Source organism: Xiphophorus hellerii, chromosome 3 (genome assembly GCF_003331165.1).
Source record: "Xiphophorus hellerii strain 12219 chromosome 3, Xiphophorus_hellerii-4.1, whole genome shotgun sequence".
Classification (NCBI taxonomy): Eukaryota; Metazoa; Chordata; class Actinopteri; order Cyprinodontiformes; family Poeciliidae; genus Xiphophorus; species Xiphophorus hellerii.
The window spans coordinates 2,355,900-2,379,123 of record NC_045674.1 but is presented as its reverse complement, the minus strand read 5'-3'; the positions used below and the strand labels follow the sequence as shown (position 1 = coordinate 2,379,123).

The 23,224-nt window shown below is 37.1% G+C and overlaps 1 protein-coding gene across 1 annotated transcript; it reads left to right on the top strand.

The window, feature by feature from the left end:
- The first annotated feature begins 6,992 nt into the window (after nt 1–6,992).
- On the top strand, nt 6,993–13,065 carry LOC116715786 (interleukin-21 receptor-like). Its single transcript, XM_032556446.1, has 9 exons — nt 6,993–7,026; nt 7,192–7,286; nt 8,213–8,306; nt 8,881–9,038; nt 9,190–9,344; nt 9,442–9,616; nt 9,918–10,014; nt 10,101–10,185; nt 11,564–13,065. The coding sequence occupies exons 2-9, from the start codon at nt 7,217–7,219 to the stop codon at nt 12,089–12,091; spliced, it is 1,362 nt and encodes a 453-aa protein (XP_032412337.1). The 5' UTR covers nt 6,993–7,026; nt 7,192–7,216; the 3' UTR covers nt 12,092–13,065.
- Nucleotides 13,066–23,224: the final 10,159 nt, after the last annotated feature.

Here is a 23,224-nt window from a genome sequence, read left to right as displayed (position 1 = left end):
AAATATTTACTCACATATTTGAGTAAATATGTGAATTTAAGCTGCAGGTCAAACAGTCAGGTGGAAAAAAATTTAACTGAGTAACATCTGACACAAACTATGCATTGGAAATATTTCTAATATTCAGCAAACTCAGCAAATAGGTTGTTTATGTAGCAATTCATGACCAGGTCAACTCCATAAAACTGCTCCCAACCAACACAAATCTGAACTTATTCTCTTGGCCCAACCATTATTTAATGCTTTAAATAATGGAATTATTAGAAAAGATTATCCATCCATCCGCTTATACCTGAAGGAACCCGTTGTCCATTTCCATTGTTGTGCAACAATAACTTTGGCAATTTTTTTAAACTAGTAATTTAAGTCAAAACTACTAAATTGGGACTCAACCTGATTATTAGCAAAATAATAGCCAAACAATTTAGTCTCAGTTATTGTTTCCAAGTACCTCTCTGATGAGGTTCAGTTGTTTTAGTTAGGTGCTTTTGAACAGCAAGGCATTACAGACATATGGAATAAACACAACTTTTCTACAACAGACAAAAGTTAATTAGCAAAATAATTCCACCTTCCAGTTAAAATACTTTAATCAACAAACCTACCAAGTAAAAGATGAAACAAAACGAATAAACTACTAAATGCAAACCAGTAAAAATGTACAAATAAGAAGGGAACCAATAAAATGATGCAATCAGGTCGCTGCGATTCGGTCTCAATCAGGACGGCGGCGACAGTAAAAGGGAAACGAAGTGTGGTTGGCGGCTGGAATAAATAAAAGGGGAAAGTAGCTTCAGCTAACGGCGTACTGGTGGTTCCTCCTGTCATGGATGGCCGTCAGCTTGATTGGCACGAGGGCTGAAACAATTCCTCAAATGATTCGATTACTTCGATTATTAAAATTCCTCGAGGGAAACTGATCTGCCTCGAAGCTTCATTAAATTATGTAGCGCACGGTGTTCCGGCCGGATCATTATTTGTGGTGGGCAGCGCTCTTACTTCCGCCTAGGAGTTGTTGTGAAGTGCTAGCAGCTTGGTGTTGAATTGTGCGGGTTTTGCAAGGGTTTGGGGAGGAATAAGGATTGTAGAATTTTGCGTTGTGATAGTTGGACTACGACAGCTTTTGTGGCGTCGGAATGGCGTCGTCACGGTTTTGGAGCTAACGGTAGGAATGGCGCTGAGAGAGAGAGAGATCCGATTTCTCGGATAATCATAAAAATATTCTATAGAGTACTCGTGCAGCCAACATGAGGGAAGGATGTGCTTCTTCTCAGGACTGGAGCAAGCATGGCGCTCAGAAGAATGACAGCAGCAACAACAGAGACACATCTTGTTTTGGAGAATCTGTAATTCAGATTCCTCCTGCAGAATTATAAGCCAAGGTCAAGGTTTATTCCTTTATCCAGTATGCAGACACCAGATACACAGACAGCAGACTGTATATACACTGCTCAAAAAAATAAAGGGAACACTTAAACAACACAATATAACTCCAAGTAAATCAAACTTCTGTGAAATCAAACTGCCCACTTAGGAAGCAACACTGATTGACAATCAATTTCACCTGCTGTTGTGCAGATGGAATAGACAACAGGTGGAAATTATTGGCAATTAGCAAGACACACTCAATAAAGGAGTGGTTCTGCAGTTGGGACCACAGACCACTTCTCAGTACCTATGCTGTCTGGCTGATGTTTTGGTCAGTTTTGAATGTTGGTGGTGCTTTCACACTCGTGGTAGCATGAGACGGACTCCACAACCCACACAAGTGGCTCAGGTAGTGCAGCTCATCCAGGATGGCACATCAATGCGAGCTGTGGCAAGAAGGTTTGCTGTGTCTGTCAGCGTAGTGTCCAGAGGCTGGAGGCGCTACCAGGAGACAGGCCAGTACACCAGGAGACGTGGAGGAGGCCGTAGGAGGGCAACAACCCAGCAGCAGGACCGCTACCTCCGCCTTTGTGCAAGAAGGAACAGGAGGAGCACTGCCAGAGCCCTGCAAAATGACCTCCAGCAGGCCACAAATGTGCATGTGTCTGCACAAACGGTTAGAAACCGACTCCATGAGGATGGTATGAGGGCCCGACGTCCACAGATGGGGGTTGTGCTCACAGCCCAACACCGTGCAGGACGCTTGGCATTTGCCAGAGAACACCAGGATTGGCAAATTCGCCACTGGCGCCTTGTGCTCTTCACAGATGAAAGCAGGTTCACACTGAGCACATGTGACAGACGTGACAGAGTCTGGAGACGCCGTGGAGAGCAATCTGCTGCCTGCAACATCCTTCAGCATGACCGGTTTGGCAGTGGGTCAGTAATGGTGTGGGGTGGCATTTCTTTGGAGGGCCGCACAGCCCTCCATGTGCTCACCAGAGGTAGCCTGACTGCCATTAGGTACCGAGATGAGATCCTCAGACCCCTTGTGAGACCATATGCTGGTGCGGTTGGCCCTGGGTTCCTCCTAATGCAGGACAATGCTAGACCTCATGTGGCTGGAGTGTGTCAGCAGTTCCTGCAAGATGAAGGCATTGAAGCTATGGACTGGCCAGCCCGTTCCCCAGACCTGAGTCCGATTGAGCACATCTGGGACATCATGTCTCGCTCCATCCACCAACGTCACGTTGCACCTCAGACTGTCCAGGAGTTGGCGGATGCTTTAGTCCAGGTCTGGGAGGAGATCCCTCAGGAGACCATCCGCCCCCTCATCAGGAGCATGCCCAGGCGTTGCAGGGAGGTCATACAGGCACGTGGAGGCCACACACAATACTGAGCCTCATTTTGACTTGTTTTAAGGACATTACATTAAAGTTGGATCAGCGTGTAGTGTCATTTCACTTTCATTTTGTGTGTGGCTCCAAATCCAGGCCTCCATTGGTTAATAAATTTGATTTCCATTGATGATTTTTGTGTGATTTTGTTGTCAGCACATTCAACTTTGTACAGAACAAAGTATTCAATGAGAATATTTCTTTCATTCAGATCTAGGATGTGTTATTTGAGTGTTCCCTTTATTTTTTTGAGCAGTGTATATTTGCATCCAGGCCTTCTGGTAGGAAGCAGTCGTCCTTTCTCCAGCAAGACAGAGGGAGGAGCTCACGAGCCGTCTCCGACGTTGCCCTTATCCATGATGGGACGCCAAAGACACAGACTTTCTTTAATGGATCACTTTTGGTACGCTAATGCCGTGCATTGTGTAATTAATAGTTCTTACGTCAGTCTTTGTTTGCTGTAGTTCAGATGGTTGGAGGCCCAACACTATCTCCAGCAGTCATTGGGTGAGTGGTGGGTACAACCTGGACAGATCTCCAGTTCATCACAGAGTAACAAAAACACAAACAGGACAAAACAGCCAGGCACACACATTATTGTCAGAGAGAAACAAATTTGCCTATCACTTATGTTTTTGAAGGAAGCCAGAGTTAAATCAGTGATATAGATATAGAGCTATGTAACCCCAAATATATGAAAAAGCAAAATATGCCAGGAAACTCAGGCATTTGAATAGACAGACTGATGACAGAGATCTTCTAGAAATGAGATAAGAAAACTAACTTGTTCCAGGGAAAGTGAAAACACCCACATCAGATCTAACTAATAAAGTTAATTAAGTCATGGATCTCCAAAGTTAGGATCAGAGCCATGACAGGAGAAAACTCTTCTCTCCGACCAAAGAAACATTAACACATGGAAATTGCTCAACTTTCCCTGGAACTATGTTTTTTTAAATGAGCCTAATATTCAGGATTTTGAAAACAAAGACTTGATGTGGCTCTGATGTTAAATAAATAACGAATGAGTGAAAAAACACTGAGTGGACCTGTGATGGTGTGGGCCTGAATCACCTACCAGGACATTTTAATAAAATATCAGGTGGAATAGACTCAAGATGAGTCATTGGATCATTCAGCAAGAAAATGATCTGGTATCATCAATATTTGAACGGCTGCATACATTACCAAAATATATGTTTGATTCCATGTGGAAACAGGTAAACCGAAGCAGGACAAGAACTGATCCCTGGAGAACTCCAGGAGCCATTTTTTTTGATGATTCATCTGAACATCAAGACTTGAACCAAATGAATTACTGAGCATTTTAGACTCAGTAGATTAAATGTTAAAGATGGTAAGTATGCAGCAATTTTTGTTGCTGTCATTACCATCGCATCTCGTGTATTGGGTTCACTCCAAGTGGCAGAAAACAATATCTTCACTTTTCAGTCATTTGTCGCTCCCTGAGTGTTGAGTCCATTAAAGAGGTTCACATAAAATCACAGTGAACAGTTGCACCTCATACTGAGTCAGCAAGTTTTAGACATTCTGTTTTTCTTTTAACATCAGTGATGCATTGGATAAAATCATTGAGAAGTTGAGGTTTCCAGGAAACCTAAATGTATAAGTGTGGATAATCAGAATAAAGGAGAGCAGATATGTTAAAGGTTTAAAACCGGATTAGTAGAATATACAAAATGAGCAGAGGACCCAGACTTGATCCTTGTGGAACTCCATAAGTAATGCTAACTTGAAGATATTAGACCAAAATAAAGAGCACTTGATTTTGTGGAAGATTTATGATTAAAGCATAGTCCAGAGCAGAAGCCATTCTGCATTAATGTGTTTCCTTTTTTAACTTTTGCATGAAAAGGAAAATCTTGCCAGTTTTGGGATTTCTAAATGTCAGTATCACCAAATATTTTTTCCACATCTTTGTAAAACACCAACTCTAAAACCTTTAGTGTTAAACTTGGTATGTAAACGTGAAATTGAAAACATTTTATGCACCAAACTGCAGGTTTTCACTGGATTTACTCATTTCCTCTCGAATCTTTTGGTGTGTGAGGGTGGCGTGTTTTCTTAAAAAGGGATTCTGGTGGTATATGTTGTGGGAGGGGGATGTTCATTTACTTTTCAAGATTAGTCCACAGTTTCCCTTACAGTTACCACTGTGTCAGTTGATTCTAATCTTAATTTCAGGCATGAAAAAGTGATACATTTAGTCATATTTTGGTACAGTTTGTCACAGTCTTTACAGTACAGAAAATCTACACAGAATCCCTTTTGGTTGCACCAGAGCAGCAATGGAGCCTCACACTGACTTTGGTCTTTTTTTTTCACTGAGGTTCATTAGCATGCATGGCATTTTCCTCAGAAATGCAAAAGAGCAAACGGTTTCAGGTTAACCAAGAGATAAAAACAGTAAATACAGGCTGGATGTGAATATCTACTGTGATGTAATCTCATGTTTGTCAGCTTCCACCCTCAGTCAAATTCTGCTTGGTGTAAAACAAAAGAATTTTAACTCAATGTTGAATCTTTGAGGACTGAAAGACAGCATTTGGTTTAAAAAAAACACAAAAAAAAACATGTCATCCTTTCAGAGGTTTACACTGTTAAAGCTGCAATCTAGAAAAAATATTTTCTTTACATATTTGTTACAACTGTCACTATATGGTGACAATATGGTAAGGGACAGATAATCTTGGGGAAAAAATAGTACAATCATTTTTGTACTATGAAGTACAAAAAAGATGATTTATGGTCATGTAGAAAAGCAGAACAACCCATTAAATATATTATGCTTTTCTAGAGTAGCACAGCTCTGCTGGCAGCATGTTGGAGCAGCTTTGTTTGTTACATTAGTTCTGATATTATACTGACTTTTGTTCAGAATTTGTTGTTTGAACTTGTGATGACGCGTTGAGGACTAAGGTCTCCGTTTACGAACAGCGCACTTCACTGCTGCACAATCACGGTGCTACGGTTTTGGATTTTTTTAAACAAATGCTTGCTATGGTATCATTTGTATTTGTGATATTTTGGAGAATATACTGTAGAACATCAAACCTACCTACCTACAAGTAGAAAGAAAAACTGAAGACACCAAACATCATGTGACTGTGTGGAGAGCATTTACGTCTGAAAAGTGAGACTAAGTTTTATTCTCCCCTCAGATTAAATGACAGATTAATGAACTGCTCTTTACAGAAAGAGGAGCTCAGCTTTGGTTAACCTCATTCTGGGTTGAAGGTAAGAATGATTGCGAAATGCATTATTATCTATCTAAGAAATCTGACAGTTTGAATAAATTAATAAGTGGTTGCAGCTTATTAATAGCGATTGTGTCACAGTTCTGAATGAATGTGTTGTTCTGAGGGCAGACCTAGATGTAAAGTTTTATCTCATTTTAGACATTTTCATTGGTATCTGCACAGCTCTGCTGTTGCAAAGGTTTTATTGGCATTTATGGAAATAGTTTGTCTTAATGCTCAGTGTACCTCGTCAGCTGCGCATTCCTTTGGACCAGGATACAATAATTTTAATAACACAGTTTTTATGTTGAAATTATACCCTTACTGTATTCTATTCTGTATTCCGTTTTTATTTTCTTACCTGAACCAACTTGCTTTGCTGTTACTGCATCAAAAATTTCCAGTTGGGAGATATTTATGTTCTATTTTTCTAAAATCATGATTGTAAATATATATTAGCCAAATCAACAGTAAATTAAAGCATTTCTCACATTTTTGTTGTTGAAAAATATGAATCAGAACAGAAGAAATCCACAGCTTTAGTTAATTATGATTGATGTAGAAATTAGAGAAATCATTTACTCTGGCTGTAGTGAAAGTCTTTTATTGGCAGCCGCTGAACGAAAGCATCAACACCCTGCGACTCGGCTGGGATACGAGTCTGTGTACAACATATGGACGCTATTAAAATGTTTGATATTTTTAGTTTTAAACTTGTTTTTTCATTTACATAATTACATTTATGGCCACATATGTCAAGGAAGAAATTTTGAAATTAAAACAGTTTTAAGCACCTTGTTCAGAGTTTTTAAAAAATACACGAACGGAGCTAAATATAGTGGAACATTACGAAGGTGTTTGAAGGAGAGAAACAGACAAAACCAAATCAAAAAGGTAAAAGAAAGCCCCGTCACTTCCTGTTTAGGTGATGATTGATAGTTCAAACCTCAGAGAGACTTCTCATTCACACACTGAGACATCAGCAGCACCGCAGCTCTGAGGTAATAAGGCTTTCCTCTATGCCAACAACTGCTCATTCATTCTATAACAAATCGGTCTCATTTTATGTCTCCATAGTTAAATGTGTCTGTAATTTTAAATTTTGATAGTCTACGGAATAAATCCTTTAATGTTTTTGTATTTGAATGTCTTGTTGATGTTGACAGAGTGATGCTTATGATCCAATAAGCCATGATGAGAGGGCGGCTCCTGTTTGTGCTCTGGTGCTTCAGCATCCTGGCAGCGGCCCGCAGCATCACAGGTACCGTTCAGATCCATGGACACAATGCAGCTCTAAGTGGAGTTCATACATCATATCACTGCTCCTCTCAAGATGAATTAAAGAGATGACTACAGATAACCTTTACGTACCACATTCCAGTCATCAACCACAGAACTAGTGTTCAGCGGAAATTTTAATGTGTTGAAATGTCAAAAACTTATATTATCTGTGTTTTATATCACGTGTGTGTGTGTTATCGTTTTGTTTCTTTCACATGTGAGACTCATCTGGTTTTGATATGAATGAACAATTCACTGAAGTAGTTACATGGTAATTTACACTTTTCTGAACAGAAATCACCTAAAGCTATGGCTGCTTAGTTCATAATTAGTCTATTTATAGTTTCCAGCTTTAAAAAACATTTTTGAGACTCATTAAAATGAGGTGTTTTCCATAGATTCAACCAAAGCAAAGGAAACATGTTTTTGTTGCTTTGGTTGTTTTTGTGGAAGGTTCCCAGTATGGAAATATTCTTGTTGAGCTTTCTGTTATTTTCTGATGAAACTGGACTAAAAATTAGTCAGGAAAAAAAAACAGATAAATTAAAAGAACATTACATCGACAGACCTTCAGATCAAGAAAATTTTAAGAGAAAACTGGAAGGTTTCGCTGCTTGTGTTAAGAAACACAAGACATTTGTAAAGATCTGTAACTGTTTATATTTAATCGCTATGAGAGATTAAGTGTCAGATTAGGTAAATTACAACGTAGTCTTACATAAACATCCATAATACCACCAGATTAAAAATATATATCTGTATGAAAAATAACTGGATATAAATGCAAACAAAATCAGCAGCAGCAGTTCTCAGGCAGTTCTTTGGTTTAATTCAGTTGTTCCTTTTACTTCAAATTGAAATTTTTTTTGTATATGAATGTTTTTCTTCTCAATTCTGCTTGTTCAGTTTCATGTGTGAGTGACTACATCCAAAACATAACCTGTGTGGTGAACAACATCAATCCTGACAACTACAACCTGACGTTCACTTTTAGAAAAAGGTATGTGTGTGTGTGTGGGTGTGTGTGTGTGGGCGTGTGTGTGTGTGTGTGTAAGTAAAGTATACTTATAAAGAAATGTTCACTTTAAGAAAAAGGTATGTGTGTGTGTAAGTAAGTAAAGTTTACTTATAAAGTGCTTTTCACAGACATAAAATCATAAAGCGATGTGCAATGGAGTGTGTGAATAAAACACAAGATTTTTCATTGTTATTATGTTGCTAAACATAACTAAATTGCACTGCTGCCATCAGTGATAAATAAGTAAAAAAAAGAATATAAAAGTGTAAAAAATAAAATACATCAGCATGTAGCTGTGAGAATGTAAAGTGCATTTGACCCATTGTCTCTAGCAGTCGTTATGCAGTGAACTGCATAACGTTTTATAACATCTAATGTGAACAAATATGTCGTATTATATAGACGAGCTACGAAAATGAATAACAATTTTAGGACAAATAATGTATTCTGAACTGAACTATCTGCACATAAAAGCACTGGGCTGTTCCTAAATGTGTGTATTTTCCATAAATCTATAAGACAGTTTGATGGATTTTTTGCTGTTTTTGTTTTTTAGCAGAAACACGTGTCCGCTCGTGGCGACCGATCAGGGTTACTTCTGTAACTGTCAAGTTTCAGATTCACATATGGCATCCTCTCACAAATATGAAATAAATCTTTGTAAGACATCTTTCTGCGAAGTTCTCCAAAGCAACTTCACACCAAGATTAAGCAGTAAGTGTGAAATAATTGCTCTATAATCCACATTTATCTTGACTTGGTTTGTTTGCTATTGTTATTGTCATGTAAAACATGTTTTAAGATACGTCTTTAAAGAATGTAAAAGTAAATTTGAAAATCTGATTGAGACTATTTTTCTGAACAGTTAAGCTGACCCCGCCTCCTGCAGTGGATCTCCAAAAATTAACAGATTATATCAACATAACCTGTAAGAGTAACAGGTATAAAACACACATGTACTTTTCAAAGATCCTCGTATATGAAGCTTTGCTTCAAGAATCCCACAGCAGCTGGAACATAGTAAGACCCATTAATATGAACAATCATAATATAATCCATAATCACTTCTGACCTCCAGGTGCTAACTGCTAACATCGCTGTTTGTGTTTTTCCTCAGACGTTTCGCCTCACATCGTTTAGAAATGTTCATGCAGTTCATAGTAAATCATTGCTCAAACAAAACACAGAGTACTGCGTGAAAGCCAGATTTAAGGTTAGAGACGAACCGCACTTGCGCTCTACTTGGAGTGAGTGGGGTGAACCAGTATGTTGGACAAATGAACAAATGAGAGGTAAACTGACAATTTTTACGTTTTTAACTTTTGCACACAATCAAAAAGATGACAAACAGTAACTCACTGAATTCTAAGGTTTTAAAAGTTATTAGTCAAAGATTTTTTTCCTGTTTTGCAATTTAGATAAGGATTTATTCGACATAGAAACACACATCAGACTGTATTATCAGCCGAAGTATGAGTGTCAGACATTTCCCCCACAGCTTACGCAGAACTGTGCAGATAATTCAGACATCAGCCACCTTGTGCACTTTCAGCCTGACTCACTAACTCTGTCTTATTTCATAAATCTTCTCAGAACAAGAACACATAGTTCCTATCTTACTCAAATCTCTGGGCCCCATCTGTTTAATTATTGGAATCCTCCTGTTTGTTTTCTACAATCCTGCTACAAGGTAACTCAGCTGTTCCTCCAAACAATTACATGTCAGAATATTTAATTACCTCAGAATATGTATCTGAATGTATTTTGACCTGACAGAATGAAGATAAAAACTCTGGGCCACACACCAACACCAGCCCCTTTCTTTAAGCCTCTGTTTCAGCAACATGACGGAAATCTACAGGTGAGATCTTCAGATGACTTTTTAACTGTGAAATGTCTCATTCTACCTCTTAACTTCAGAGAATTTACACATAACAGTTTTATTTGTTTGTGTGGTAGGAAATGTTTCTGGTAAGAAATGACAGGAATCCCACAATTTATATTATATAGAAAAGAAAATTCATTTGGAAAAAATATATGTTCTAGATCATTCAGACCTTCCTCCATAATTATTGGAAATATTTAAATATAGTTTATTTTGGTGTACATCAAGGCTCTGTTTTGGTGCCTCTACTGTTTGTAATATATTTACCCTTACATACCCGAGTCCTTCAATAGCGAGTGAAAAGTGACCCATATTAAAATCGATGTATTTTTATGTTATTTTTGTTATCTATATTATGTGTCTACAATTATAGCTAATAATTTAAGTTTCAATAATTTGATGCTTTCACACTTTTAAAACAGTTTTTTAAAATATCAATATCACTATCCAGTTAGTACATTTCTGTGTGTAAGAGTATGTTTGCGAAGCAGTACCTCTACAACAGTATACCTGGTAGCTATGGCGCCTTAGCTGAGGAGACATAAAAGGAAAATAATGTTTGAATTATAAGCAAGTGCAATTATCTAAAAGGATCAATACAATATGCAAGAGTTAGTAGACCCAAAGAAATGGCAACTAGCTAATTGACTACACTATAAAAGAGACCAATTTAAGGACCAAGACATAATCTGTCACACAGTACACAAAATTATGAGGCAAAAAAATTGAGATAATAAATGTATCAGATGTTGCATTTCCAATACAAATGTGTGAAAAACTTTTATCAACATTACACTAATATCGAAAAAACTATTTTGCAGTTCCAGTGTAAATAAGAAATGCAAAGAAACCCGCACGTAAATAAGTTTGTTCACATGACAAGTCGTGAAAAAACATGCTGCGCCATCATCCTCCAACTACTTCCTGTCACCTTCTTCTTCATGGTTTGCGCCAGTGGCAACATCTGGTTATTGATCATGTGATGCAAAGAGGGTTTCCACTGAATTTTTGTGAAATCAACCAATCAAAACATCATAGCACCAAAACATTTGATCAAAATTGGTGCGTTTCCATTCAGCAAATTTATTTCCGAAATGTCAAATTGTGCAATTATATAGTGAATGAAAACACAGCTACTGACTTTTGGCCTGTTTCAGAGAACAGTTTAAGATTATTGTATCAACTTAGAGTGCTCTTCATGAACATGTACCAGGTTATATCAGAGGGCAAAATAGTTTATCATCAGGAATAAACCTTTGAGAAAAAAGTTGAAGGAGCAAACAGAAAAACCATTTAAAGAGACCCAGCTCCTAAAGACACACCACCTCATCACACTCTTCTGTTGAACTTGTAGGAGTGGCTCTCTCCTCATGGCAAGTATGTTCTGAAGTACAAAACTGAGGAGGACCTGATCACCGATGCCGTGACTGTTGTGCCAAAGTCCAGCCCAGAGGATGTAGAGGAGAACCAAGTCTTCCTCGTCGCTCCAGGAACGCAGCCGGTCTTCCCTCTGAGTCACACCTCCTACGTTGGCTTTCCAGGGATGGAGAAAGCCTCCGCTCCTCCCTGTCCAGGAGACACGCCGTACACTCAGCTCCCCTGCTCCGTTTGGGGTCCCTGCATCCAAAACGTAGAGGTTGTCTGCTCCGATCCAAAAGGTTTCCTAGAGATAAGCCGTTCTGATTCTGGTTGCAGCTGCGAGGATCTGACCCAAAGCCCGGAGTGCAGCTTGCCATGCAGTCCTGTGGATGAGATCCCGATGGCCAGTCACTGTAACGACTACTGCATCCTCAACAAGACCGCTCAGGGAGTCGTTCCTGTGTTGCTGTCCAAAGAACGTCCTGCAGATGTTCCCGACCATTCTCTGAAGTCAGAAGGATGAAAACTTCTTCTGTTTGTTCATTTAGAGGAAAATGGCTTTCATTTCCTCAATGAAAGCCATTGAGGCTTTTATTGAGGCCTCAAGGGCTCAATGCAAGTCGTTGCATTGATTCTCAATGCAAGTCAACAAACCTGCCATGTTTCCCATCCCTGGTGAAACTTATCAGTATGCAAGTAGCTGAATTACCTTTAGCTGGTGGAAGCAAAAAGATTGTAATAGACCTGCAGGGTATCTGTGACCTGTCTGAGAATGTGAAGGTTACACTTGTTCTTGGCAACAGACTGCTTTTTTTCAGCTTTTTTACTTCAGCTAAAGGAAAAGAATGAATCATTTATCGGAGTTTATAGGTAACAATACCTTTCTGATGCATTATTTTCAATATATTTTTGCTAGTGTTGAAATATTTTAGTGTGGACTCATAGGAAACTTTATTTTTATTTGTACCATCCAATGCAAATGTTGAGTTTACTCTGACTCCATTTAATCTAGTCAGAACAGGCTGAAAGTGTTCTTGGCTTCAGATGAAGGAATTTGAATTTCTGCTTTATGTTTGATGTAAAAAGGGTAAGAAATGGTAATTTACTGCTAAACCTTTAAATTTAGGCAGAAAACGGTTTCTCCCTCATTTTTATGCCATGTATTCTTTTTGCACAGCGGCCAAAATGACGGATCTAGAAGTTGAATTATGTCTCACTTAATTTCACTAAGGGACTTTGAACTTTTAAAGCATCACTGATGTCTTCATCTTTGCCGTATTTTCTATTGCTTTCATCAGGCACTTTCACATTAATGTCCTGAATATATCTGCAGCTGAATGTGAATCTCCTGTTTAGACATTTAAGAGATTCTCACTTTGTTTACAGCAGAAAAAGGAGAATGATGTGCTACCAAATATATAAGATGGAGTAGCAATAACCACATTTATCTCCATTGTGCACATTTTCTTGTAAAAAAAAAAAAAACAGCCTAATATTCAATAAAGTACAGAAAACACAATGTCTCCTTTCCTTTTTTCCCTTTTTGTTTTATTTTCTGCATATTTTAGAACAATTTTTAATTCATTTCAAATTCATGCCACTTCAAAACTATCCAATCAAAAACTGAAAAAGCAAACATCTGGAAATCAAATGTAACCAAAAGAGGCACAAGCATGCATGGGAAGAACATCCAAACTTGAAGCAGAAAGAAGCCAGGGTAAAGAAATATCTATCAAAAAATATCAGCAAACACAAAAATGAAAAAGTCTAGGATCATTGAGTAATGAGAGACAAATAGACATATAAGCCCTTTTAATATCTATAACTTTACAAATTTCAGAATAAAAAACAACACAACACATACAGTATATATTGTAAAAACATTTTCTATATAACTTAAAATATTAACTGAATTTGAAAATTCTTAGATGCAGGAAAAAATTATAAATTGTATTTTATTTTTAAAATATGGGAAAGTCAAACAGATTCACATAAATAAAGTAAAACCACTAATCAAATTAATACAAAAATAACAGGATGCAGATTGATTATTGCACAGTAAAACTAAAGTGTATCCATTTTGCCTCTTTTTGTTCTTTTGCAATAAAAAAATGTATATTCTTTTGAAACTGGAGGCGTAAATAGGTAAAAAAAAAAAAAAAAAAAAAGCGGTAAAGTAGCTGCTGAACTGAGTTGTATCTCAGGTTATTTTGTCATCTACTTTTTTAACATGCAAGAAGAAAATGTGAAATGTCAAAGTTATTGTTCTGCTGTTATTGATTTTTTTAAGATGCAGCATTTGGCTCAGTTCATCATGAGCCAAACAACCATAAACATGAATTCACAGTTAAAGGAAATTTAGATCAAATACCAGTCATGTTTTTGGACCGTAGGAGGAGAAAATTCTTATATTCACAAGGAGAACGCAGAAATTTAAACCTAGAACTATCATGGCCAAATTTATGAAAAATCCCTTGAGATGTCAGAGATAACGAGATTTACACTCCAACATGATTTCAAATTCTCACTTTAGGATGAAAACTGGGATTACAGAAGAAGACCAAGAAAATTATGATGCTTTTCTGTGCGCTTAGTTGGACTTTTCTTCATTTTTTATTCTCAAGATATTATTTATCTAGTCCAGATAGTATGTTCAATTAAATCAATCAATCAATCATATTTTATAGCACATTTCAGCAGCAAGGCATTTCAAAGTGCTTTACATCATAACAAACACAGAAACACTATGCAACATAGAATCAACAATCAAAACATGACATTAATTCAGGTTCCATCAATAAATTTGTAATTGATTACGTTTCAAATACAATCCTAAACAGGTGGGTTTTTAGTCGAGTTTGCATCCATAGAAGGTTTACCTGTTACACTCCTACTGCGTTATATAGAACAAAATACCTGTTGCTATTTTTATTCCCACTCACACAGTTTAAAATGACGTAGACAGCATTTCAATGGGCTTCTGGCACCAGGCTCCGTACACCTCTTTCACAGAATTTCGAGCAGGGACTCCGCCGACCCTCACGGATTTTTGTGCAATTCTATGGAACCTGTTAGTGTCTAGAATTTACAGGGTTTCCGTTACGCGCAGTGACCCTCAGCCACTCGCCATTTTTCTTCCTACACGGGGCTCCGTACACCTCTTCCACAGAATTTGATTATGTTTCAAATACAACTCTAAAAGTAATCAAGGTGGGTTTTTAGTCAAAATTTAAAGGCACTCAGTGTTTCAGCTGTTTTAGTTTTCTGGAAGTTTGTTCCAAATTTGTGTTGCATAGATGCTGAATGCTGCTTCTCCTCGCTTGGTTCTGGTTCTGGGGATGCAGAGCAGAACCAGAACCAGAAGAACTGAGAGGTCTGGAAGGTTGATACAACAACAGCAGATCTTTAATGTATTGTGGTGCTAAGCTGTTCAGTGATTTATAAACTAACAACAGTATTTTAACGTCTATTCTTTGAGCTACAGGGAGCCAGAGTAGGGACTTTAAAACTGGTGTTATGTGCTCTATCTTCCTGGTTTTGGTGAGAACGCGAGCAGTAATCGATGCAGTAATCAATGTTAGGGTCACAAAGCCATTTTTCTAACTATTTTTAGAATTACTGGACAATCCACTATCATAGTGAAGCACATACATAAAAGATTTGAGGGAAAGTGAAAGTAAGAGGAAACTGTTAGGTGTGAATGTGGGCAGGATGAAGTCACCACAAGATCAACTTTCATGCTCGGTGGCAGCGGAAATAAAAACGGTTAGCAGTCACAAGCATCAGCTGAAAAACCAGTTGACATTCAGATCTTGTGGTTGGACTTATACAATCACTGAGGGGCAAATGAAAGGGTGAAGGGTGGGCGTCAAGTACCATGTCTCACTTTTCAGCTCATTTATCTGGTTATCAGGTGGCACCCACATAAATTTCCCCAGCTTTTGATGCAGTGGAGGCTTTTCCCCACCAACATGCCCAGAAAAACATGTTTCAGGGAGTCAAGGAAATGCAGCATGCAAGTCCTGTTGGACTGAATACCGGCACTGAATTGGAATCATGTTGGGGATTAACATTTTCAGTCAAAGTTTAGGTATTTTTTATAGCACTGAGAAATAAATGTAAGCTCAGCAAATGAACATTGCTAACCATGTTGTCTCTGCAAGATAAAATCAAAGCAATGCATGAGACTGTCTCTGCAGAGAATGACATTATGACAGTTAAGCGATCTGCAGATTATCAGTCCCCTAATTTTTGTCCCTAAATGCAGTAAAATTTCCAAATGAGAGTCCATCTCCCTCCCACACAGATTCAGCTATGAGTCACATGCCTGAAAGATGGTAAATGTACCCCATCACGCTTACCAAAGAACAACAGAGGGGGGAAAGGTGAGCTGCAGTGGTTGTTGCTCTATTTTCAAAGTCGTGCAAAACTTCAGTCAGATTCATGCAGCAAAAGCTTTGAGTGTTTGGTGTTTCCATCATTTTAATGTTTGGTTTGGGTAAACAATCAACTGTGTTCATTTTAACTGACCATCTTTTGCAATGTGAAACAAAACAGAAAATCATTTTTACTTTTAGCAGCAGGTAATGAAAGAAGAGCTTAAATAAAGATTAATGCAATCAAAAATTTCCAAACTATGCCAAAATGGATTATTCTAAATCATGTTTGCTTCTTATACATATAGTGATTGACCGTGTATGTTTAATTTCAAACATATTGATATACATATATAATTATAATATTGGGAACCATTTGTGAAGTTACACTGAAATTAACAGAAATGATTTGGGTTATTTAGAATTGTTCAAAGTAATATTATAACTATATTATTCAACTGTGACATTTATTACTTTTAACAAACAAAATAGTTAGCTCCAAATTAAATATGTAGTTAGAATATATATTTAGTTAGAAAACTAAATATTTAGCATCAAACTAAACACTTAGCTTCTAACAGGATACTTAGATAACTATTTTTGTTTAATATTTAGTGTGTAAACTAAATATTTAGCTCCAAACTACTGTAAGTGTTTAGATAGCAACCAAATATTTAGCTAGCGAGCTAAATATTTAGAACTGAGCTAAATATTTAGAACTGAGCTAAATATTTAATTAGCAAATATGTAACTGCAAACTATCCATTTAGCAGGCTAACTAAATATTTAGCTTCCTAACAAAATATTTTCATTCCTAACTAAATATTTAGATTTAAGCTAAAGCTACCTAGCTAAATATTTTGTTTGCAGCTAAATATTTAGTTGCAGAAAAGAATCAGCAGCAGACAGCTGAACACCTACTTGAGCTCCAATCTGCAGCCGTCTCTCAGCCTGACAGTCGGTCAGATATCAGAATAATATCAGTCATTATCTCATTCAGGGTTGGCAGATGCTGCTGCTCATTCTGGTAAAATTAAGGTGGAACTGGGTGTCACAAACAATGGAGAACACATCGCTTACTGGTTCGCTTACAAAGTTCTTAGGTCAGCATGGAGGAAGAGTTTTACTGACAAGAAAAAAGTGTGCTAATAACCTCACAACTAGGCCTGTCGCGATAAACGATAAATCAATTAATCGTACAATAAATTAAAACTATCGATGTCATTTTAATTATCGGCATTATCATCTCTTCCGGCCTTTTTCTCTTTCTGTTAATGACATTGAATGAAAAAAGGCTCAACTCCGGTGCTCTCCATAGACTCCCCCTTCCTCATTTCCTTAGTGTAAAGCCCAGCGCACACTATCTTATCTTGCACGATCTTAGAGCTGTCGGCCGATTGTCGCCCATTTTCAAAACCTGAGAGATCACACATTAGCCGACAGAAATCCTAGGTATAACGGTTCGATCGTGTGGTGTCCAACAATGGGCACCAAATAATGGCTACAAGTTCAGTGAACTAATTTTAAAACCAGACATTAATCAGTGCTTTACTACAATCTACCTGCAATGCATGTTGCTAGTGTCAGCGTAAAGTCCTGACTGAATGAAAATCATTAGAACCTATTTACGTCACCTTAACGAAGAACAGCTGAAAAGTTACCGGGTTTATCAACTGCGGTAGCAATTTCGCTCCAACTCCTCCTCTTGTCATTTCTATATTCTTTGCATGTTGAATAAACATTAATGTTGTTTCCACATATCATCTCCGATGTCCGCTGGACTTCGGGTTGCGCCGTGTCAGCTGTTTGGGATTCCCCTCCGTAATTTCCCCTCAGAAAGCACGAGGAGAATCCGCGCTTTCTGATTGGCTACCTGTCACATTCAACAGGTTGCCTTAACATCCCAGTCGGGGAAAACCCTGATTTAGATCGGAGCGGCCACGAGGATCTACCGTAACACACCACACAATCTTAGAAAGACCAACGTTCTAAGATTGTTGTAAGGGGAAAAATAGCAGCAAAAAATCATGTAGTGTGAACTATTGCATCAGGTAGTCGATGTGCCCATCTTCTCTATTAAATCTAATTATTACTGAAGGGCAACATAATATACAGACTTCATAATCTGCACTCTTTTGGTTGAATGCCGTATTTATTTCCACTTTGGCTTTATGTTTAGTTTTTTTTTTTCAAGTGCGTTTTTTGTTAATGGAGACTGAGAATCCATTTTATTTTTGTTTGTTTTGTTTATTTTGTTTATCAGTTCCAGTGTTTAGTGTTCTTTTGAAAATAAAGTGTATCTAACTTTGGCAGGAAATCGCATGCATTATTACGTCATTTCCATTAAATCAGTGTAAAAAGGTCTTCAAACAATATTATCGTTTATTGCAATAATTTTTGAGACAATTAATCGTTGAGCAAAATTTGCTATCGTGACAGGCCTACTCACAACTCTCTTTATGTTTTGCCAAATACAAGGACATTTAATTCAACCTGCAGAAAGACAGTTCTGTGGTTGAATATCACACCGAGGTTTTTATTCTTTTCTACAAATAATAGGTCTGCCCCCAGTGAAACTATCAACCAAACCACAGACTTCTTCTCTGTATTAGTAGTAAAAACTCATTGATTATATCACGTCATTGAAGCAGGCTCATTCAGCTGAGAAATACCTGTTTCCTTCCTAGTTCCCTCTAATTCCTGATACTCTGCACAGAACAAGCAGAAGATGGACAAATGTTCACAAAAATCCCCTATTTTTTAAAGAGCGACTAATTATGTTATTTAAATCTTCAGTGATTTTGGTTGTACAGGATTGAACTAGACTAAATACATAAATCCTTTTCTAGAAAAACCAACAACCACATCCTAATTAAATGTCAGTATTTTTTCTGCAGAGTAGGACCTGTAGCTTGACCTTTTTCTATCCAAGAACTGTGTGGGGTTTTATGTGTGGTTTTATTCTCTGTATTCTGACTGTGTCAGTTCTGTTCCGACGTAAAAAAAAAAAAAAAAAAAAAGCCCTTGCACTGACATAAGATAACACGCAGGAGTACAGAGTAACAGTTTTGTTTAGGGGGGATAATAAAGACTTTGAACTGATGTTTTCAACAGATGATTTACTTATGAATGTATTTCAAATGTAAAAGACTCTGAAGTCATGTCAGATCAAACTTTGTCCTAACAAACTTCTCAGAAGCTGATGAATTAACATTTTGAACTGCATGTCACTTATTCACAGTTTCAGTATCACTTTAATGACTTTAGGTCATTCTTTGTCATGTGAAATTACAGACAGGAGTTTCAGGGAAAAAATACTGTTAAATACTAACAACTAGCATTACTGTCTTAATCACTGACATAAAAAAGATCATGCTATGAGGAACACAGGGAAACAGTAGTGAGAAAAAGAGGAAGATCTAAACGGCAAAAAAAACGTAGGGAGCTTAATAACTGCTATCCGAGATTGATCTGCAACTCAGCAGAACATAAAATAGAAAATAAAATACTAAAGTACAGAGCAAAAACAAAAAAATTACTAAAACTAAGGAAAGGATTCAATTTTAAAAGCATAACACAAACTGCCAAAGGTTTTCATCACCAAAGTCTTTGCTAACTTAGCTTACCAGCCAGTTATTTATTCAAATTAACACTTCAGACCAAACAAAGCATTTTTATCATAATGACGTCATTTTCCTGAGACTCCAAACTGTTATGCGTTGCTCTGTTTGTGTGAAGTATCAGAGAATTAAAAGTGACAAACTCTTAAAATATATAAAATAACACGCAGGACTCGGATTCCCACTGCTATGGCCAACGGGAGAGATTTATTGCAGATCTGCGAAATCCATTAATCAACACAACCACATCTATTATGACAAAACGTCATAAAATGGGTTCTTAGGTTTTTCCAATAACCCATTACAAAATGTCCATAAATAAAGATACCAAAACAATATCATTCGTCTGAAAACCGTTTCAAAATGTGTAAAATACAATAAATTCAAAGTGAATTCAGTAGTCCTTCAGCTGTTTCTCAGCGAGCTCATAAACAAAGTCCGCTAGCACTAGCATTAATTAGCCTGCAGAAATATGCCTTGTTTTCTTCACAATACAAATCAAAAACTGAATAACGTGACTCACGAGTTGACACTCGATTCAAAAACTCTCTTCACCTCGTAAAGGATACCAATATATACGCATCAAAATACATTTTACCGACCTGTGATGCAGAAAAGTTGAGACACAGTTGAGCTTCCATTAGCATCCAAAGGGAAGGCTTATTCTTCTTCTGTGTGCCCAACCTTCCCTGTGCGACCAGTGAGACCGGCGCCCCCTTGCGGTTGTATGTGGAATCACACTAAATAAGTGAAATGACACTTAAGGACTTATAATAATGAGAAATTAAAGATAATCTTATATGGATTTCAGCATTTAAGATGAAAAAAGGTTGATTGCAAATACAAAATGCTTTTTGCAAAATTTTGAATAACCGACAACCAATATCCTGTCAACAATGCCTGTGTTTTAAATCTTAAAATGCCATTGTTTTTGTACATTAGTATTGTCACAACTACTGCCTTTTATTGTCAAATTGTTGGCATTTATATATTTCTAATGTGTATTTTTGTTATTTCTGTTTACTTGTCTAGTCTATGATGTGCTGTTGCTTTTCTTGACATCAAGGGTTTTTTTCTGGTTAAATAAAGGTTTAATAATAATTAAAAAATCCAGTATCAAAGTGTGTTGTGTAAATAAGAAAAAGCTCAGTGGGTGTGAATATTTATGCAAGCCTCTAATTTCTTTACCTATTGTTACTAAACAGCTTTTTACAGCTACACTTTCTGGGTTTATGATATGTAAATGATTTCTATTAATATTCCTGCAGACTTCCTGGTGACCTTCCAGTCTTTTCTTCTTCTCTGAACTCTTTATTTCTCCTCGAACCTGACTGTGTTGCACGTTCCCACATCAATCTGTGCTCTCATACGCACAGCTAAAGAAATGTTGCAAAGAACGTGCCTAAAGAGGTCATGGTTTCAGTATTTGCCGTGGTTTTGCTTGTGCGTTATTTTACTCTCTCTAGGTTTATATTGTGTTTTCAGTCACTATTCCACCGTATTTACATACTAGAAAGAAAACCACGTGTCGGGTTGGTGTATGTTGGGTGACCTGCTTAGTTTCAGAGTCAAAAGTGGTGCATTCTGCTTTGATTTTATGGTTTACACAAACACAAGGTTTTTGTTGTTGTTTTTAATGTTAACATGTTGTCTTACATTAAATAAGTTGGTGGATTTGTTGAACTTGATGAACCAAAGTATAACCAAATATAAACCAAAGTTCCCTCTGGTTTATATCAGTTAACGTTTATGTTTACACTCTGGTACCTTTTATTCTAACTTCCTCTGAACGACTGGATTCATATTTGGAATCAACTAACCTGAATTCCTCAGTCCATTATCAGCTTTGCAGCTCATTCGTTCATTTAATTTGATCTAATTTGAAGTTGATTTTGAGCTAAATGTTATTGATTATATAGCTGATGACGAATTCTGGAAATGAGTTGGATAACTGTAAATCAATAATTTCTTATCAATATATGCTTTATTTAGTTATTTTAGGTTTTCGCTGAAAAAACACCTCCCATATGAAAAAAATGAGAATTCAACTTGTTGTTAAACTCTGGAAGATGCCATCTGTTTTTTGAAGTGCACCAGTTCCTCCTGCAGCAAAACATGCCCACAGAATGATGCTGCCACCCCCATACTTCACAGTTATTATGATAGAGGCATTCTCATTTTTCCTCCAAACGTAATGATGGAAATTATGGCCAAACAGTTCCACTTTAGTGGAGATGTCTCCACAAGAAAAGGTTTTTGCCCCTCTGTGATTTATGTTACATGTATAATAATTTTTCTTTAACATCAAAGTTTGTTTTAGGAAAAATATCTCCCAGAACATAATAGAAAATGGAAATGAAGTATCATCTTAAAAACAATTGATCTGTTTTGTTTAAAAAAAATTAAAATAACAGTTTAAGAATTATTCATTTCCTCCTCGGTAATCAATGGAAATGTATTTGTCCTCACAGGAAATCAGCCCTTATCACTGCTGAGCAGCTTTGTTTTTGCAACATTTCCACAGGTAAAATTACTCACAGTTAGAAACATGTCAGTGAAATGAATATGTTTACTTTTCAAGGCTAAATCCCGCCAGGGTCTGGATGAGCTGTATTATGTTGTTTCCCCTCTCCAACAGAGATCATGATTGTTGACACTGCGCCCCCAAGTGGCGGGATTTCAACTACTAAAAGACAGAATCAGATTTTTTCTGAAGAATGAAGGAGGCGTTATTTCTGGAGAGAAGAAGGTTATTTATTAAAGGACAAAGGAATCTGAGCTAAAGTCAAAATTTAGCAGCTGTCAGCCACTTTCTGCTAAAAGTAAAGCTCCTGACCTGAGACCCGATGGGTCAACATCAGCGACGTGCGGTGAGGCACTGACTTAATCATAATCAGATTTACAAATATAGACTCCCTGCATGTTATTGTTTACATAAGGAAATTTCGCGCATGCGGACAACGCTGGAGAGCAAAAAGACTATTTTTTTTACATGTCTTCCGTAGCCGCGCTGCCGCGGTAGAATAATTCCGTTAACTCAATCAAACTTGAACATGTAGATATTATTAATTTCGTGCTGTGCTCCACAGCAAAGGGAAACCCCGTTAAAGTACAACTCAAAGCCACTTCTTTCAGCAATATACATTATTTTATCATTATATATTATTTTTCCATGATGACCGCACGTCACTGGTCAACATCATCATATTACACACAAATGTACCCAGATATCTATTTGATGGTGGCATTTTAAACCCCCATTCAGTGACACTATAATGACATGTGGAAAACCCGACTCCCTTACGTCACAGAAAAAAAAACGTCAAGAATGTTTTGGGGAATTAGCGCGCCCTCTAGAGGCCGTCAGTAGTTTTGTATGTCAGCATTTTTTCGGCCCCAGCTGACTTCCTGCTGCACATCGATCATTTTATATTTCTACGTCATGGGGTCTCCTCTGGCAAGTTGCTGTTACATAAAGTAAAAATTATGTTTTCCATAGTTGATTATTATAAATTAATTTAGCTTTTTATACCTTAAAAGCTATTGTAAAATTGCATCTCAATTAATGAGAACATCATAAATAATTTTAATTTCCTTTAAAAAGATAAATTTGTATATTTTCATATATGTCTGATATATATATATATATCTTTTTAAATC

Bases quoted from the DNA above. Each gene is read 5' to 3' on its own strand.
- LOC116715786 (XM_032556446.1), top strand. From the start codon at position 7,217: ATGATGAGAGGGCGGCTCCTGTTTGTGCTCTGGTGCTTCAGCATCCTG. The intron at 10,015-10,100 runs GTAACTCAGCTG...TTGACCTGACAG, and splicing joins TTCTACAATCCTGCTACAAG to AATGAAGATAAAAACTCTGG. The intron at 10,186-11,563 runs GTGAGATCTTCA...TTGAACTTGTAG, and splicing joins AACATGACGGAAATCTACAG to GAGTGGCTCTCTCCTCATGG.